The 17033-nt window shown below is 43.9% G+C and overlaps 1 protein-coding gene across 2 annotated transcripts in view; it reads left to right on the top strand.

The window, feature by feature from the left end:
- Window positions 1-3712: 3712 nt before the first annotated feature.
- PRKCA (protein kinase C alpha) overlaps window positions 3713-17033 on the top strand; it is a 404998-nt gene continuing 391677 nt past the window's right edge. Inside the window, exons 1-2 of one of the 2 annotated variants that reach the window (XM_046675327.1) lie at window positions 3713-4048; window positions 7083-7114. In XM_046675327.1, the coding sequence (XP_046531283.1) occupies window positions 3876-4048; window positions 7083-7114 (205 nt within the window). In that variant the 5' untranslated portion in view covers window positions 3713-3875. The remainder of the gene's footprint in view (window positions 4049-7082; window positions 7115-17033) is intronic. The other variant, XM_046675328.1, reaches the window with a different exon arrangement.

The following is a 17033-nucleotide window of genomic DNA, read 5'->3' as shown; positions in this document are numbered from 1 at the left end:
CCTCAGGAATTCAAATCCCAGTTGTAGACCGGAGCAAAGGAGGAGGTGAGGGTCAATGGTTTAAAACAGACGTCTCAAACATTTTACATTCAAATTGGTACAGTCTGTACTCAATGCAACAACAACAAAATTCTGACAATACAACCTTTTGCATTAAAAATAATAAGTATCTCCTTTTTGATTAAATAAAAACATCAAAAATATTATGGCTTCCAATGCCCTTTCAAAATGTGACTCCTAGGCTAAAGGCTTCTCTTCCTGTACAGAAAAGCATCTATGTCCCCATGACCCAGAGACAGTCACTTAAATAAACATTTTGCTATATATAAGTTTATATGTGAGTGTGTACATGCACAAGCATATTTACATTTATACAGATGTGGGTGTACATAAGTGTTCAGACATTTTAAAAATTGGGATTTTACTTTAAATACTGTTTTCCATCCCGCTTCTTTCACTTACTAGCAAATTATGGACTTTTGTTTTTTTTGAGGAAGATTAGCCCTGAGCTAACTGCAGCCAATCCTCCTCTTCTTGCTGAGGAAGACTGGCCCTGAGCTAACATCCATGCCTCTCTTCCTCTCCTTTATATGTGGGATGCCTACCAAAGCATGGCTTGCCAAGTGGTGCCATGTCCACACCGGGATCCGAACCAGCGAACCCTAGGCCACCGAAGCAGAACGTGAAAACTTAACCACTGCACCACCGGTCTGGCCCCTATGGACTTCTTTTAATACAAAATATCCAACCAGAGATCTCTGGTGTTTTGCTTCGATGCCCTTCAAAAGTTACTTTTTTTTCTAAAGTGGGAACAAATTTTTTCAAAAGTGCAAAAGGGTAGACACAGTGGAAGTTAAGTCTCCCACACCTCTGCACAACCCTTCCTGGAAGCCTTGCTGTTTACTTCTGACGGGGGCTTCTGACTCACCCGCCCCTATGAACCACCATTCTGCTCCCTAACTTACAAGGCAACAGCCGCTGCCCAGCTAGACCTTGTCTCTACCCATTTCTTGAGACCTGCCATTCACCCTGCCTCTAAACACCGCTAATTAACTATGCATTGCACCAGTTGTCTTAACTCTCCTAAACCTGAATTCAGCACATAGAGCAAAACGTGAGCCTTTAAATCCTTATGGTCACTATAAATCTCAGAATCAAGCTTTTTCTACACTTGAAAGCAACTCTGATCGCTCAAAATGAAAACGGCCTGGTCCTTTTGAAAACGGACCAGTTATCTGCAGAGAGCAACAAGTTTGAAGTTGCATCGTAAAGACTATTGGTTTTAAGTAAACCACTCTGGTTCAGAAGCATCAGTTTAGTGGCTGACTTTGATGCCAGCCTCCAGCCTCTGGGTCGCCCTGGTCTAGGTAACACCTCTCCAAAGAGTCTCGAGCTTACTTCTCAAAGGCAGGGGACACAGAGAAGGGTTCTCACAAACTCTGTGCCAACCTCCCATTCCCTGTTTTTTCCCGTCACCTTCCTCATGAAACAGCAGACTCTAAAATAATTACTAATGCTCATGACTGACTGACCACTCTCTCCCAGGGGTTCTCTTTCCATAATCCCCTCCATTTTAGTGCTACCATGAGGACTTCTTCATGGGCTGCAGGGGCCAACTGTAGCCCACATTCCCATCAGTCCTCGCTATGGGCAATGTTACACTGCTTAATAATTTCTTGTCCCAGGTGCATCTCCACCCTGGCTCCCACAATTGAGCTAAACTGTAGGCAATTGAGCACTTAAGCTCAGCCCAGCTATCAGTCAACAAACTTCCGGTTAATTCTCTCCACACCCACAAGGGATAACAGTAATAACTGAGACAAGAAAGCAAAGCCACGACCTGAAAGAAGAGAGAAATATTGTTTTCATCTGGTCTGCTCACTGCTGAGATCAGTCACGCCACTCTGTACGTAGAAGATGGCCAGGCTGCTGCCAAGGTCCATTTGGTTCTTAGCTCATCTTCCCTGTGACTTTGCTCACAGATTCCGCGACCAACAACCCCACCCTCCAACTCTCCCATATTTTTCTTCCATCGTTACATCAAAGCTTCAGGGAAATAGAAGCTTGCCTTCATAAAATGTGTGAGGACCACTGTCTTAAAGATGTCTTTGAGGAAAGAACTCTGTTTCATTCTTTTTTGCCTCCTTGGACCAGTGGGGGTCGCCATGAATGGCAAAATTTCTGAGCAGATAGACTATCAAGCAGCTTCTCTTTAAGCACCAACTACATTGGCTCAAGAAACTGTAAACGGGCCAGCAAAGTGCATGCTCCACTAAAGGCCAGTCAATAGCTTACACCTGTTAAAATAGAAAAGCCGGTCCTATCTTCAAGCATTTAGTTAGGCAGTCTTAAAAAATGGTAGCCCTCCTAGGTCTGCGTGATATGCTCCAAGCAGTACCTATCTTTGAAAAGTTTTCTTTCTTCTTTTTGTAAAACTTCTTGAGAGATTAAACATTCTCTTTTTGATGTCTTCAATTCATGAAGTTGTTTTGTGAACTTAGCGAATCTGACAATGAAATGAACAATAATGAAATGCTGGGAGATGGTTGTTTCCCTTATGTATTTTAGCATCCTAGAGGCAGAACTAATAAATATTCAGCAAATGATTAGTTGGTATGTCCCACGTGCATCCCTTGCCTGTCCATGCCAGCTACCCTTTCACAGCAGTTTTACTCGGTAATTTACAGATGAACTGGTTGCACTCTGCACCTGCCAGTATTACAGTAATTAGCTTAGGATGCAAAATGATTTCTAAATTAAGGTTCTGGACTTGTAAAATCAAGAAAGCCTGATCATCAACGTTGTAACTGTGGCAGCCAATGAGTAACGGGATAAATAACTAGGACAAGTCCTTTAATCATTCTACGTACAAATTAGATGTCTATACAAGACGCAGATGAAATATAGGCCAAGGGTTGGCAGGTGAAAGGGTCAGTGCGCAATGATTTAAAATCGCCCCCTTTCTCCTGCTGTATATAAAGAGCGTGAAGGTCTAGGGGTTGGGCGTCTTAGGGTACACCCAGTTGGAGTGACATGTTAGCCAGGTGAAACGTCAAACTGATACCGGCTAATAAAACCTGGACATCGTGCCCTAGAAATACCAGTGGGTCCTGAAAGATGGAGAAGGGGTAGCTGCTGTGTGTGCGAACGGAGAGTGAGCATCCGAGCGGGTCGGACCGAGCGGCGTCCCGTCCTGGGACTCGGGGCTGCGCTCGGCCACGCAGACCTCCGACTCCGGAGAGGAGAAAAGATCAGCGAGGAGGGGGAGGATGAGCTGGAGAGAGCGAGCGGGAGTGGGAGGAGAAGACGGGAGAGGAGCGGAAGGAGGGGAGGAGGAGGAGAACCGGGCGGAGGAGGGGAGCAAAAGGGAGGAAAAGAGAAAGGCGGCGGAGGAGAACGGGCCCGCCCCTCCCGGCGTCCTCCTCCGCTCCCAAATTCGGGCGGGCCCTCTCCGGGCCGCCGCCGCCGCCGCCTCCGCTTTCCCGGCTGCTCCGAAAACGCGGAGGCGCCGACACCTCCGGCGCCCGCGGCCGCCCCGCGCGCGCTCCCGTGGGCGCGCGGCCACCCTCGCCCGCGGCTCTCGCACTCGGGGCATGCGCGGTGGGCGGCGCCGCTCCGGCCGCCTCTGCCGCCGAGAGTAGGAAGCGCGAGCGCCGGGCGCCGGGCTGTCAGTGAGCGTGGGGCCAGCGAGCGAGCGAGAGAGCGGCTCCGGCTCCCGCTCCCGCTCCCGCTCCCGCTCCGGCCCGACTCTGCCGGCCGCCCTCGCCGCGCCGCCTCGCAGCGCCCCGGCCGCCGGCCCGCGCCCCCCGCCCCCACCCCCCGGCCCTCCCCAGCTGCTGCTCCCCGGCGGAGGCAAGAGGTGGTTGGGGGGGACCATGGCTGACGTTTTCCCGGCCAACGACTCCACGGCGTCTCAGGACGTGGCCAACCGCTTCGCCCGCAAAGGGGCGCTGAGACAGAAGAACGTGCACGAGGTGAAGGACCACAAATTCATCGCCCGCTTCTTCAAGCAGCCCACCTTCTGCAGCCACTGCACCGACTTCATCTGGTAGGTGCGCGCGGGGCGCGGCGCACGGACGGCACCCCGGATCCCTCTGGCGGCGCCCGGGGCTGGGGGCCAGTTCCTCCCTAGTCTGGGGTCCTTTCGCCCCGGGGACCCTCGCCCGGGCCCCCCAGTCCAGGCGCGTGCACCCCCGGGGCAGACTCATTCGGGGAACTTGGAGAGCCGGCGGGAGTCCGAACTCGCGCGCGGCCGCCCCGGCCACTCTCGCGCTCGGGCAGGACTCCCAGGGAAGTGGCCGCCGGGTCCCACACCCCCTGCCGCAGGAGGGGTCTGGCCCCGCGCGGGAGCCGCGTTAATCCCCTGCACAGGTCTAGGGCTCCCGTCGCCCGGGCGCGCCCCCCCTCCCGTACAGTACGGACCGTGGAGAGCCGCTTGCCCGCGTGTGAGCGAAGGGGAAAGCCACAAGGAGAATCCAGAGGGCAGAGTTTCCGGAGAAACGCGCCCGGGAGGAGCCGGGGGAGCCCCGGCGGCTGCGCCGCGCGGTCCAAGTTGGCGAGCCAGGCTGGGCGCAGTCGGGGGGTGTGTAGTTTGCGTTTCCCATCGAGCTTGGACTCCACTGGAGCCTTGGGTCCCTGCCTACTGTAGCTTGTATCTACTGGGCACGCAGAGACGGACTTTTCTGGGTGAGCCCAGAGAGCGGAGAGGCAACAAACTGTTGAAAGCTTGCCGTGGGGGAGGGGGAACTAAAACGGAGCAGGCAAATGGCAGAAGGGCAGAGGGAGTCATTTAAAATAGACCCTGTCAACACGAGATTAGACCTGTAACCCTGTCGATGAGGACAGAGGCCTTATTTAAGAAAAATACTGTAAGGGCTAAAGGTGTCAGAGTTCAGGTAATTTCTAATGAACTTAGGTATTCTTAATTTGGGGGATCTGGGGGTATGGGGGGAATTGATAAAAAGATGGGCTTCTGGGATCTCTGAACCCTGTAAAACTAGTGAAATTGTGTTTGTATGAGCTCTTTTTTTTTTTTCTGGCAAGAGAATCGTTGCTTTTATTAACTGATTCTTAAAAGGTAGGTGACCCCCCCCCCCAAAAAAAAAAACGTTTAGAAAGCTGGAACGAAGGGAACGCCAGGTGCTCCAGTCTGAGGAGCAGTGGTTTTGTTTTAGGTTGCCAGACACCCTCTGTCTTCTACCTCCTGTTCCTGGATGTAGGAAGCTCCTCAAATCAGGGCTGTGGCTGGAGTTCCTTAACTCCTCTCTCTCCTAGGCTGGGGTGCTCTACCAGGGTGACGGTTCCACAGAGTGCACCCTGCCACCAGCCAGTTGTATGTGTATATCTTGTTAGGGCCCTAGGGAAAATGTATGGATGGCTCTGTCTGAATCCATCACACCTGCGGGAAAACATCTCTTAGGGAGTCCCACAAATGTGGTGCTAATAAGGTGCTTAACTTCTCCTTTATGGAGGGCTCTGTTGAATCCATCACATCTGGGCAAAATCATCTCCAAGGGAGAAGTCCCACAAATGTGCTAATAAGGTGCTTAGTTTTTCATTTGTGGGTGGCTCTATTTGAATGCATCACACCCCGGGGGGGAAACATCCCACAGATGTGGTGCTAATAAAGGTGCTTAATTTTTCCTTTCTTTCTTAGAAATCTCAGAAATACACTTTTATGAACAGCACAGCCACCTCTCTGAATGATTTCTTCTGTGTAGCCAGCATATGAAGCAATGGTGCTCAAGGTGTAGGTAGCTGTAGATAAGGCTATTTAAAATAAGTTCTTGGAGCGTCAGGGCAAAGAGGCTATTGCGTATAGTTAAGGGGAGGCCTTTAGCCTCCTGGGTTAACTGTGAAATTCCATTAAAAGGGAACAGACTGCTGATTACTTTTGCAGGAAGTAGGTAAGGTAGAAAAGAAACTCGCAACATACACACCCAGGCTAGCTAATGTCTTTCCACTATCAATTGCCCTGAAGGATTAGGCCCTGGTGACCTGATGTGGCACACCAGGTCACCAGGTGTAATGTGAAATGGAAAATAAAGGGCTGCCTCTCTTCTTCCTCCCTGACTGACCCCTGTACCACTTCTCCACTTAACTAGTTGTAAAGCAACCACTTGAAGTTCCAGGAAAATATTCACCATGATTATCTAGCATTGGTTTTAATTTTTCAATTTTCTTTCATTATAGTTTCTCTGGGTCCTTGATTTACAAGTTTTATTTAAATATTAAAGCACCGATATTTTAAAACTAAATGTTTGGGCTTGAGTATGTTTTGGGGAGGATGACTAAGTTAATTATAAAGATATGTGAAGTGTTTTGTAAATTTAAAATGCTGTGTAAAGCAAGAGATTATGACTAATAACCTTCTGAGAAAATTCTAATGCAGTTCATCCTGGTTGGAATAGTGTTTGCAGTTTAATGCCCGTTTCAGAGTTCTCTGCTTCGAGAGTAAATTCTTTAATTTACAAGAACAAAATAGCCTCTGTATGTGCCTTGAATGCTCTTGGTTCTCAAGAAAAGTGAGATCGTGATCTCAAATGCAAACAAGAGGAATGATACTTTGTAAAACCTGGCTCCTTTAAGCCAAATTTAATGTTAAGAGTGATGCTGTTTGGCAATTTCTAGACAAATAATATTTTAAAGTCGTAACAAGTGACGAAGCCCCTTTTTAGTTGTCTTTAGGGAGAGAAGGATTTTCCATTGGTCTGTAGGGACCAAATGAAGCCTTTTTTTAAACCATAAGGTCTTTTTTGTTACTTGATTATGTAGCCAGCTACTTTGAATATGCAGTCATGTTCTTGTCTTGAAATTTAAGTGTTGATAACAAAGTCTAAAAAATTGGAAAGAACCTTGATACATTGAAACAGTTCAGTGAGCTTTCAGAGGCCAGAGATTTTTTTCAAAGTTAAATTGACACAGTACTCTGATTAGCTATTTAGGGATGTTTTTCCTATCAAATCATTGGGTTTCATGTACAAGTCTTTAACTCTGTAGAATACTTTGTCACGTAACTGGCTTAAATATGGTATCCAACACAAAATATGTTAAGAGATTTTGTTCTTGTTTCTGTCTTTCAGGGGGTTTGGGAAACAAGGCTTCCAGTGCCAAGGTAAGCTGCCACGTTGGATTTTCTTTTCAAGTACAACACAAAATAAGCATTCCAAACCGGAACAGGATTTCAGTCATCTTTTCTTTCTGATCCAAAAAAAAAGTTGTTTAGATATTTTCGAAATATGAGGGCTATAAATTTGGGCCTTAAAAAAAATCATATGGAATTGCCTAGTAATCTGCATATAGAGCTGCCTTTTTCTCATTGAAAAGAAAAAAAACCTTCCTGTAATCTTATTTTTTGCCAAGAACATTCTTGTCAGAAACTGCTGTCTTTGTGTGGGTGTTCAGGAAAAAATGGAACCACTTTGTATTCGTGTGGCTTTTCTTTCTTGTTCTTCCTCTGTCCCTACCCCTCTCTTTTACCTATGTGTTGGGTTGGACTTCTGACTCATTTTAGACCATGCATCATACTAGTAAGTTTTTTTGTTTTTTGATTACCGATTGTCACCCAGGACAAAGTTTGCTCATTTTAAAGTTCCGTAGCTGATTAGCTAATGACTGGTTGCTGTAGTACGAGGCACATTTTTCCTTCAGCTTAAATATGTAACAACGTATGACACTATCCATTGCGTCCAGAAAGAAATCAATTCGTTTTCTCCTCTGATCTGTAGTTGCATTTCAAGCATGTCAAATATCTAACTTTTCATACTCTCCATTCTATCTGTTTAAACAATTTTTTTTTTTTTTTAACACTTTATAGTTTGTGAAGGCATCCCAGGTTTATTAGCTTACCTTCTGGCTTTCCTGCTCCCTGTCTATCTTATGTTTATTTAGTTCTGGTTACATTTCCCATCTGGGCATAGGTTTATTATTAGGGCAAGTGGAAAGTACATTCTAGCCTGGAAAATATGCTAACACTGTTTAATATTAAGCGCATTAGAGAGAGGCACTGTGTGTACTTTTTATAACTTTAAAATTGTGCTGGTAAGTTGGTTGCCTTTTAAAACCTTCTGCAAATTTGTGAACTTATTTCTCACATACATTTTCTAAACGTATTTTAGGTGTAGATATTTTATGGTGTAATTATTCATTAATAATCTACCTTTCTTCACAATGTGCTTAAACCCCTATTGAATAAATCATTTTGAGAGTTACATTGGGAAATCAAGGGATATTCCTTTAAAAAAGAGTAAAGAGAGAGGTGTGTTGCCCCAGTCTCTTTATAAAAGATGGAAGGAAGTTGTAGCTCTTTCCAGTTCTTAATGTTGTGGACCTAAACTGCATAGGCAACCTTTGGGCCTAGGCTTGACGGTGATTTTAGGGAGTTTAAAGATGTAAACTTCTGATTCTGGGCTAAGGTGACTCACATCTATGGCCATTTTTGGTTGTGTTTGGGTGGGGACCTATGGAAACTTATAAGAAAAATATTTATTACATTTTCTGAATAATATGTCCAGGAAAAAGTGAGTATGTTAATTAAAAACTATCATTTTCTGCATACAAAGAACTCAGGGTAAGGTTGGTCCCTTTTAGATCTGCTCATCTGAGCATATATTGTTGGTAAAATCAGAGTAGGCCCATTCTTGGGCCACAAGGGGAAACTAAATGGTTTCCCCCAGAGAGCATCTATGGAACTTTTAGTGGATTAGCAGATTAACAGTCTCACGTCAGCATAACTTACTTTTACCTAAATTATGAAAGCGATACTCACAAAGACTGTAGACACTCTACAGAAAAGTGAAGTGGTACGCCCTTCTCCCTTCCCACTCTCAGGGATAACTTTTATCTAAGATGTCCATTCATTCACTCATTCACATATAGCTTTTATTTTATTTATTTATTTATTTATTTTTTTAAAGATTTTATTTTTTCCTTTTTCTCCCCAAAGCCCCCCGGTACATAGTTGTGTATTCTTCGTTGTGGGTTCTTCTAGTTGTGGCATGTGGGACGCTGCCTCAGCGTGGTCTGATGAGCAGTGCCATGTCCGCGCCCAGGATTCGAACTAACAAAACACTGGGCCGCCTGCAGCGGAGCGCGCGAACTTAACCACTCGGCCACGGGGCCAGCCCCTCACATATAGCTTTTAAAAAAGAGATCACAATTTTCAGTCGTTCTGCAGCTTATCTCCCTCAGCAGCATGTGGTATGGACATCCTTCTGTGTCAAAACATCAGTTCTTTATTCTTTTTAGTGGCTGCGTGTGTGGATGTATCAGGTTTATTCACCCGTTTCTCTGTTGATGGATATTTTCATTGTTTCTAAGTTCTTACTAGTATGAATGCGGCTATCGAGAATATCCTTGGACACTAGTGTAGACGTTTCTACAATAGGTACCTAGAAGCGTGTGTGTACATTTTAAATTTTAATGAGTACAGCTAAGTTGCTCTCCAAAAAGGTTCCAATTTACATTTTCAGTATTAATATACAAGGAGACTCTCCCTTCCCTTCACTCTTCCCAGTGTTGGGTAGTATAAATCTTTACCAATTTTGCTCTGGTGGCTGAAGAGGGCCTCTTTTTTCAATTTCTATCTCCTGGATAAGGTTGAGCATTTTTTCAAACGTGTTAGCCATTTGTATTTGTTCTGTGAATTGGCTCACTGTACGTGATATTTGAAATTCAGGATTTACAGACCAGACAAATTAGAGCAGTGACTATGTGCTTTGCTTTGGTGAAGAATTAAACCACAGATCTCTTTAAATAATGAGTTCCCCTACTGCATTTACAAAGTTTAGTTCACAGAAACCATTTCAAGTATAAATCTATTTGTAACATGCTATCTGCCTGTTACATTTTGTTTAGTATGTGTCATCTGTGTTTGACTTTGAGTAGGCGTATGATAATCCATTATATCTTATTGTTTATTAGAATTAAGAAGGATATGTTAGCTCAGGACAATGCTTTTTAATTTCATGAATATAGCTATCCAATGTTTCCTATTTTGGCATTTGCCTGGAAATTAGTCTTTCTTTCAGTATTTTGGACCATTTTGGAATATATGTTTTCTCTTAATGTTCTCTAACTTAAAAATTTTCCTCTTGGTTCTGTTTGATAGTCTCATTCTTATTCAGGAGAATCATTCATTCTCGTCTGTGCCTTTGGCAACATACCCTCTGGAGATGGCAGCTGGAGTCTGAGACTGCTTTTTTTTTTTCCTTGCTGAGGAAGATTAGCCCTGAGCTTACAGCTGTGCCAGTATTCCTCTACTTTATATGTGGGTCACCACTGCAGCATGGCTGACGAGTGGTATAGATCCACACCTGGGATCCAAACCTGCGAACCTGGGCTGCTGAAGCAGAGTACACCAGACTCAACCACCACCATGCCATGGGGCTGGACCCCTGAGATTGCTTTTTGTATTCCTTATCCATCAGAGTTTTCTCACCTGATGGAGGCAGTGTCTTCTAGCTTTTAGTATGTAGTGTGTTTCTTTGGTCAGTAGATAAAATGTCTTTAGCTGAGTCTAATTAGAGAGGTGCATATGCTCCAAATGAGTCACACATTCATGTAGTAAGATAGCTTCACAGCTAAAATGTTCATCATCATTTTACTTAGTACGTGTTAAGAATTGGAAGACTAAGGAAATGGGTTTTCTATATACTGGGTTTGTAATCTGTGCCATTTAGGAAGCATTATATTTTATAAGCATGGAAAAAAGCTTGTAAGGTTATTTCTGACTTCTTCCCTTTCTCAAGATACAACATAAATAGAAGCAGGAGACTTTTCTCAAGAGAGATCTGTTGCGTTCTTCCCACTTTCACTGAGTGGGCTCCCTGGTGTTCTTATTTGTGTTGCAGTACAGGTGTGCAACCCTGAAAACTGAAGCTACGGGGCAGGTAACACAGGAGGATCCCTTGTGAGAATTTGCTGCCTGAAATAGTGAAACCCAGGGCCTTAAACACTGGGGAGAAGAAAGAAGAGTGCAGGGTCGATCAAGAAGCTGTGAAATGTTTTTCTTAAGGGTCTTGGTGATGAAGACAAGCTCGTCCCTTCGTAGCTCTGAAATGACAGGATTCAAATCCACCCTTTGATTTTGTTCAGCTTAACATTTGGTGTGCTGGATCTCAGTGCTTATTTCATCTCCCTGAGGCTAGCAGAGGGCTGGTCCCAACCTTATTTTTTCAGAGAAAGGAGAGAGAGAAAGGGAAGTAGGCCTGTTTGGCTTGGTCATTGATGAAATTGAGATTCAAACCGGGAATGTCTGTTTCCAGTCAGTAATTTCTGTCCTGCACCAGATGCTTCCAAAAGCTGTCGTCACAGAACAGAGCGATCCACCCGGCTGCTCGGATATTCTCTTCCTTTGGGACAGGGGAGCCGAAATGGACTTATCTGTTACTTTCACTACTGGACAAGGGCATCAGCCAACTCTATTTCCTTTCCTCCTCAGTTAGTAAGACTCAGGCACTTCCCTAATTACAGTGACAGAAACAGCCTCTCAAAATATGACCTGTTTATTTGATGTGCCAAACAGTTACTTACATAGTCTGTTAGATCTGGTTAACCTCGGCATGTTTTTCTTGATTTTCCTATTCTTTTTCTTCTGTTTAATGTCACAAATTAAAATGTACTGCTATCCCAGGCTCTTTGATTAAGATACCCTAAAGAGACAACATTAGAATTAATCCTTGCCAATGACCCTGATTGACAGGAGACTGGGGTGCTGAATGATCCACATAGGATGTTTGAGGGGTCTGTGGGGCACGAATTCACGTTTATGTGCTTTCAGTATGCCACTGTGAATCTGCTTTGAATCTTGAGCCATTTCCCTTCTAAGAATACACCAAATATTGTACTTAACCTCTGACTCTAACTGACGCTCTGTATTTTTTCAGTAGTTAAGGGTTAAACAATCAGCTTCTTTTTCTGTTTGCTGATGACATTCTGTTTTGAAGGCCTGTTTCAGGGTGGATATTTCCATCGGCTCACCTGAGCTGGATGGTGTTTTAAATTCCTGCTGTAAGAATGAAAGTTGCTGTTTGAGGGGAGAAGAAAAAAGAATGAGTCCCCCCCTTGGCTGTATGGACTCAGAAATTTCAGAAAACCAGGCTGATTTAAGGGAGGGTGACCTTTAACAGAAAGGGGATCAAGTTGGCAGCTTTTAAGAAAAGGATGTCTAGTTATTCTCATCACAGGCTGCAGGATTCTGAGAGCCACGCAGTGTGGACACCAAACGCCAAGAGGGATGGAAATGATTTGAGGTCCGAGCTGGGCTGAATCATGAGTTTGGTTGCTTTAACAGAATATTGGTCCTTCCACGGACTGGCTCAGCCACCCCTAAACTCAGTGACAGCCCACTGATTTTCAAAGTTGATGCCAATATTTTCCATCATCCTTCGTCTTCAAAACAGGTCAGCATCTTGGCATCCCACTTCTCCTTGGTTACCCAGCGCCCTCCCCCCCCCCCCCCCCCAAATTGGAAGCTATGTTAACTATAGATGAACTCTTGGGGTTATCTCTACAGTTCCAAAAAGACAGGTCCACAGAAGAGTGAGTGTCATTTAAAATTCTGGAGGTTTTACACTGAGGTCAGATCAAAGCATATTTCAGCTTCAAAGGTGAAATTGCCAGGAATACCTAAAACAGAGAAAAGTGCGGTGGAGGTGGGCAGTTAGAACTGCTTTTCTTTTCAACAGTTCTTCCTCCACAAAAATGCATTCATCCTCGTTAGAAGTAGGGACGCATGGACAAAACTAGTGTTGAGTATTCCCATTTTGTGCTATTTACTTGCTACAAAATCATTTCTGTTTTCAAAATAGCATTAACTGCAGAGCTTCCCTGTCAGGATGAAGTCCAGCTCCCGGGCAGGGCTCTTACGTCCCTCTGTCTTGCTTTTTTCAGGCTCATCTAAGGATGCTTCCATTCCTCCCATCCTCCAGTCATTCTGAATAAGTTGCAGTTTCCCAGAAAGTATTTTATTCAATTCTTTCCCCAACTTCTTTTTGCCCAGATAATGCCTGTCTCACCTGTGGGTGTTAGCCTGAAGTTTAGCTCAGACCTTGTCCCCCCTCCTTGACATTCTGGATGCTCTTCCTGCCAGAGGACCCTCACCCTGTGGTGCTGCTTGTCTGTTTCCTCTGCCAGGCTTGAGAGCAAGGACTGGGTCTTATTTCTCGGTGTCTCCAGTGCTTAATGCAGTGCCTGGCGCTCGGTAGATACTATGTAAATATTTGTTGGGCGTATGATTATGTAAATATTAGGAGAGAGATGATATGAATGTCCACAACCAGAAGGCTCACAGTGACTTCTGCCTGCCTGCTGCTTTTTAAAAATCTACTTTAGAATCCAAAGTTATGTCAACTAGGGTAGATCTTTAGATGGCTTAAGAAAAAGTACTTTCTGAAGTTAAGCATACTTATGATATAGAACAAAATTCTCATTTGTATCTATAACAAGTTGTATGTCATGCTTAACCTAATAAATTAGTACAGTAGGTGTAAACCACTTAATGTGCTTTCATTCTATCTTTAGACAATTATCCAAGCATCAGAAATCCTTATTTCCACCAAAAAAGCAAGAGCATATTATGGGCCACACCAGGATAGGGGGAAATGTCTTGAGTACAGGGTGAAAAATTAAACCCAGCTCCAGTCCATGTGTTTGGTACAGTCTTTTAAATGTTCTGTTGTACTCTGAGATTGCTAATAGCTGAAACCAGATTGTCATGCTCCAGAGGGAGTAGTAGCTCAACTTGATTGATTCTGGTGTTTTTAAACTTCTTGTACCTGAAAGGTGTCTGTGCCTTGATGTGAGAAGGAATGGATGAGAGTGGCAATAGGGGCACTGGGGTAGAACAGTTGTAACTGAATTACAGTCGCTTTAAAGATTTTATTCAATTGAAGGGAAAGACAAACCAATGTTGACTAAACGCTGCAATATGCCAGATGTTTAGGAGCTTTCACATTTTATATACCTGTATTCCAAAAGTATTCCCTCAAGCAAGAGGTATTATCCCTTTTTTAGAATTGAGAATGCTGAAGAACGTACCAGGCTGGTGGGTTGGAGCATGGGTTCAGATTCTAACAGTTCTGCAGAAAACATTTTTCAGAGCCAAATGGAAACTTTTTTGGTACTTACAAAGCCTGGATTTATATCAGGAGGGGAAAGAATGATGCCATTGAGGGAAACACTGAAACATTTCTTGGTGACATAGAATTAAGGCTTCACTGACCTACTGTCAGAATTTCCATGACAAACCCTTTACTTTAGCTCTTGTTTTCTACCAAATAGCGAAACCTCGTGTTAGACTTTAACCTGAGACGTGACCATTTCAGTGTTGGCACCGTATTAACAATCAAATCTAGTTGAAGTTAGTATAGCTACATTAAAAAAAAAAAAAAAAAAACCCTCTCTTAAATTATACAAAGGAGAAAATGGTTTCTGGAAATGGATTTCTATCAAAAATGGAATAGGGGGAATGATTTGATTAATTGTCAGCTCAAGATAAGAATTATTTAAGAGCGAGTTCACAAAGTAAGATTAGCATGAGGGCAGTGCATCTTTGATGCCTTCCCTTACTGTGCTCTCCCCACCCCCCACCAATATCTATACATCTCTAATTTTGGCATTTTGGGAAATACAAGATCCATCTATATTATCTGGGGTGACTCTGATAGGTAGGAAACAATGAGGATGGAAATATGGGACATGAAGGTGTGTTATAACTGAGTTCAGATCCAACTTGGACAAATGTATGTGAGAAGTGGGATAAAACGAGAGTCTAGTTAACAGCTGAATTTTGAGAGGAAAATTCTATTTTAGAGATTACCTGACTGCTAAAAGTGTCAGTTATCCTGTTGGTGAAACCATGGCTCTGGTAGTGCTGTGTATACTGTCTCGTGGACAGCAGTGCCTAGTCTGTAAGGTAGAGGTTTGCTCATACTTGAGACATAGTAACAATCACCCAGGTAGTGCTTACTCCTACACACTGTCCTACGCACTTTTCCTTAATGCATTCCTTCCTCACAACAATTCTGAAAAGGTGAGGAGTGTTATTATCCCCGTTGTACAGAGGAAGAAACTGAGGCACTGAAGTTGAGTAACTTGCCCGAGGTCACATAGTGAGAAAATGGTGGAGCTGGGATTCAAACCCAGGCGGTATGGATCCGGACTCCATGTTGTTACCCCCTGTGCTCTGCTGCCTCCCACACTTCCCCTTGGCTTGTTTTGTCAGCCTTAAGTTACACCGCTCACTTGATTGTGGAGGCGTGGGAGAATGAGGAGCAGTTCAACTCGGTCACGCTTGTGTGCTTACTCCCTGTAGGGGGAGATCGTGCTGGATTTGTGGTCCTCCATTGTATCTGTTGTGCCAGACACTGCGGGGCGTGGGACAGAAAGCCTGGTGTGAGGGAGCTCAATGTGAAACAACTCAGGTGAAAACAACTCATCATAATGTAGTCTGAGTGAAATAGGAGTTGTTGAAGCATGGGAGGAGGAGGAGGAGGAGGAAGATATTTTCTGGGCTTGTTAGGAGGTGGCTTTTGACTTGGGCTTTGTAGGATGACCAGAATTTCCTTTGATGGGAGAGTTGGGGGAAGATGTTGGAGGGTGAGGAAATGAGCCAAGAAAGAGAGGGATGACAGTGGCGTGCATATTCAGGGAGCAGTGTAGACCAGGAAGGAGGCCATATTATTTGAGATGTTGCCAGCGCCGATCCTCACACGAAGAACAGATTGGAGAAATGAGTGTGGAGCCCCTTCGTGCTTTTCTGCACATACTCGTTCTTCTATACTCGTACATTATTCCTCTTGTATATTCTTTATTTTTGTCATGCTCATTTTTAAGAAAAATGTTGCAGTTACAGGAGATTAAAGCATTGTATCTCCCTGTGAAAGCTAGATTGTATTGAAGCTTGGAAAATAACTTCTTGTTTTAGAAAGTGTGCTGCTTTGACACTATTCCAAGGATCTCTCTGCTGTCATGAAGCCGGTACTATTCCATACAGTGTCATGTTGGAAGTCCAGGGTCTTACAGGATGGAGATTGTATGACTGGAGGTGGTGCACTGAATTATACTAGATATACTCATACACATTAATAAGGGAAATAATAAAGAAGAAATAAAACATTTACATATTTAAAATTAGCAGTTTCTATTTTAAAAACTGCATACTGATTTATTCAGTTAGAATTTCTGGTTCATTATCAGTAGTTATTCCTTTTTCATGGGGCTGAATGCAGGAGAATGTGTTCTAACTCTGATCAGCAACCTTCGTAAGGGAAGGTCTGGGGTGCTGCAGAGCCCCCCAGTTTGGAACATGAGATGGATTTCCACCTGGGTTTCAGATTCGCAAAATAAAAATTTGTGTGATACTGCTGCTGTGCTGACATGTACTTACGATATGCCACCGCCTTATGGGGAGCTGGCAGTACTGTCCCCGCTCTGCAGGAGCAGACGCTGGGGCCGAGGGAAGTTAAGTAGCCTGTCCGTAGTCAATGTGACTTTGAGACCAGGCAGCTTTAGTAAATGTCTGTGTTTGGTTGTAGTTTTTTAGTATCTGAAGCTATACAGATAAGTAGCCAGTCCCTTTTACTCATCTCTTCTGTTTTTCCTTCCCTTAGGTTTTCTAATAAAGTATGATTTGTGTTACTGTTTGTTGTAATTGGAACAGAACTCGTTGATTCTAGAAAGCCTGGCTCTTGCTGGTAAAGGCTTTCCTTAGCTTCCATTTGGATTTGTCTTCCAGTTAAGTGGCAGTAAATGAGCTTAAATTATTTTCCTCCTTTTGTTGACTTAATGCATGCAACTGTATATAACTATCTTAAAATGTGCAAATGGGAGATTACTCACTTAAAAAAAATTTAGATGTTGCATCTTGATTCTGAGCTATTCACAATGTAGAAAGTAGTTTAAATCACTTATTTTCTTAGACTCTAAATAAAAGATGCTTTTTTAAAATGCAGTTGTTATCGTGAAAAGTTGTGTATGGATGTTTAACATTTAACAGATGGATTACAACAGGATCATGTTGTGAGTCATCGCCT

Source organism: Equus quagga, chromosome 11, assembly GCF_021613505.1.
Source record: "Equus quagga isolate Etosha38 chromosome 11, UCLA_HA_Equagga_1.0, whole genome shotgun sequence".
In the NCBI taxonomy this organism is placed as follows: Eukaryota; Metazoa; Chordata; class Mammalia; order Perissodactyla; family Equidae; genus Equus; species Equus quagga.
The sequence above is the reverse complement of the archived record's forward strand: the minus strand, read 5'-3'. Positions and strand labels throughout refer to the sequence as shown.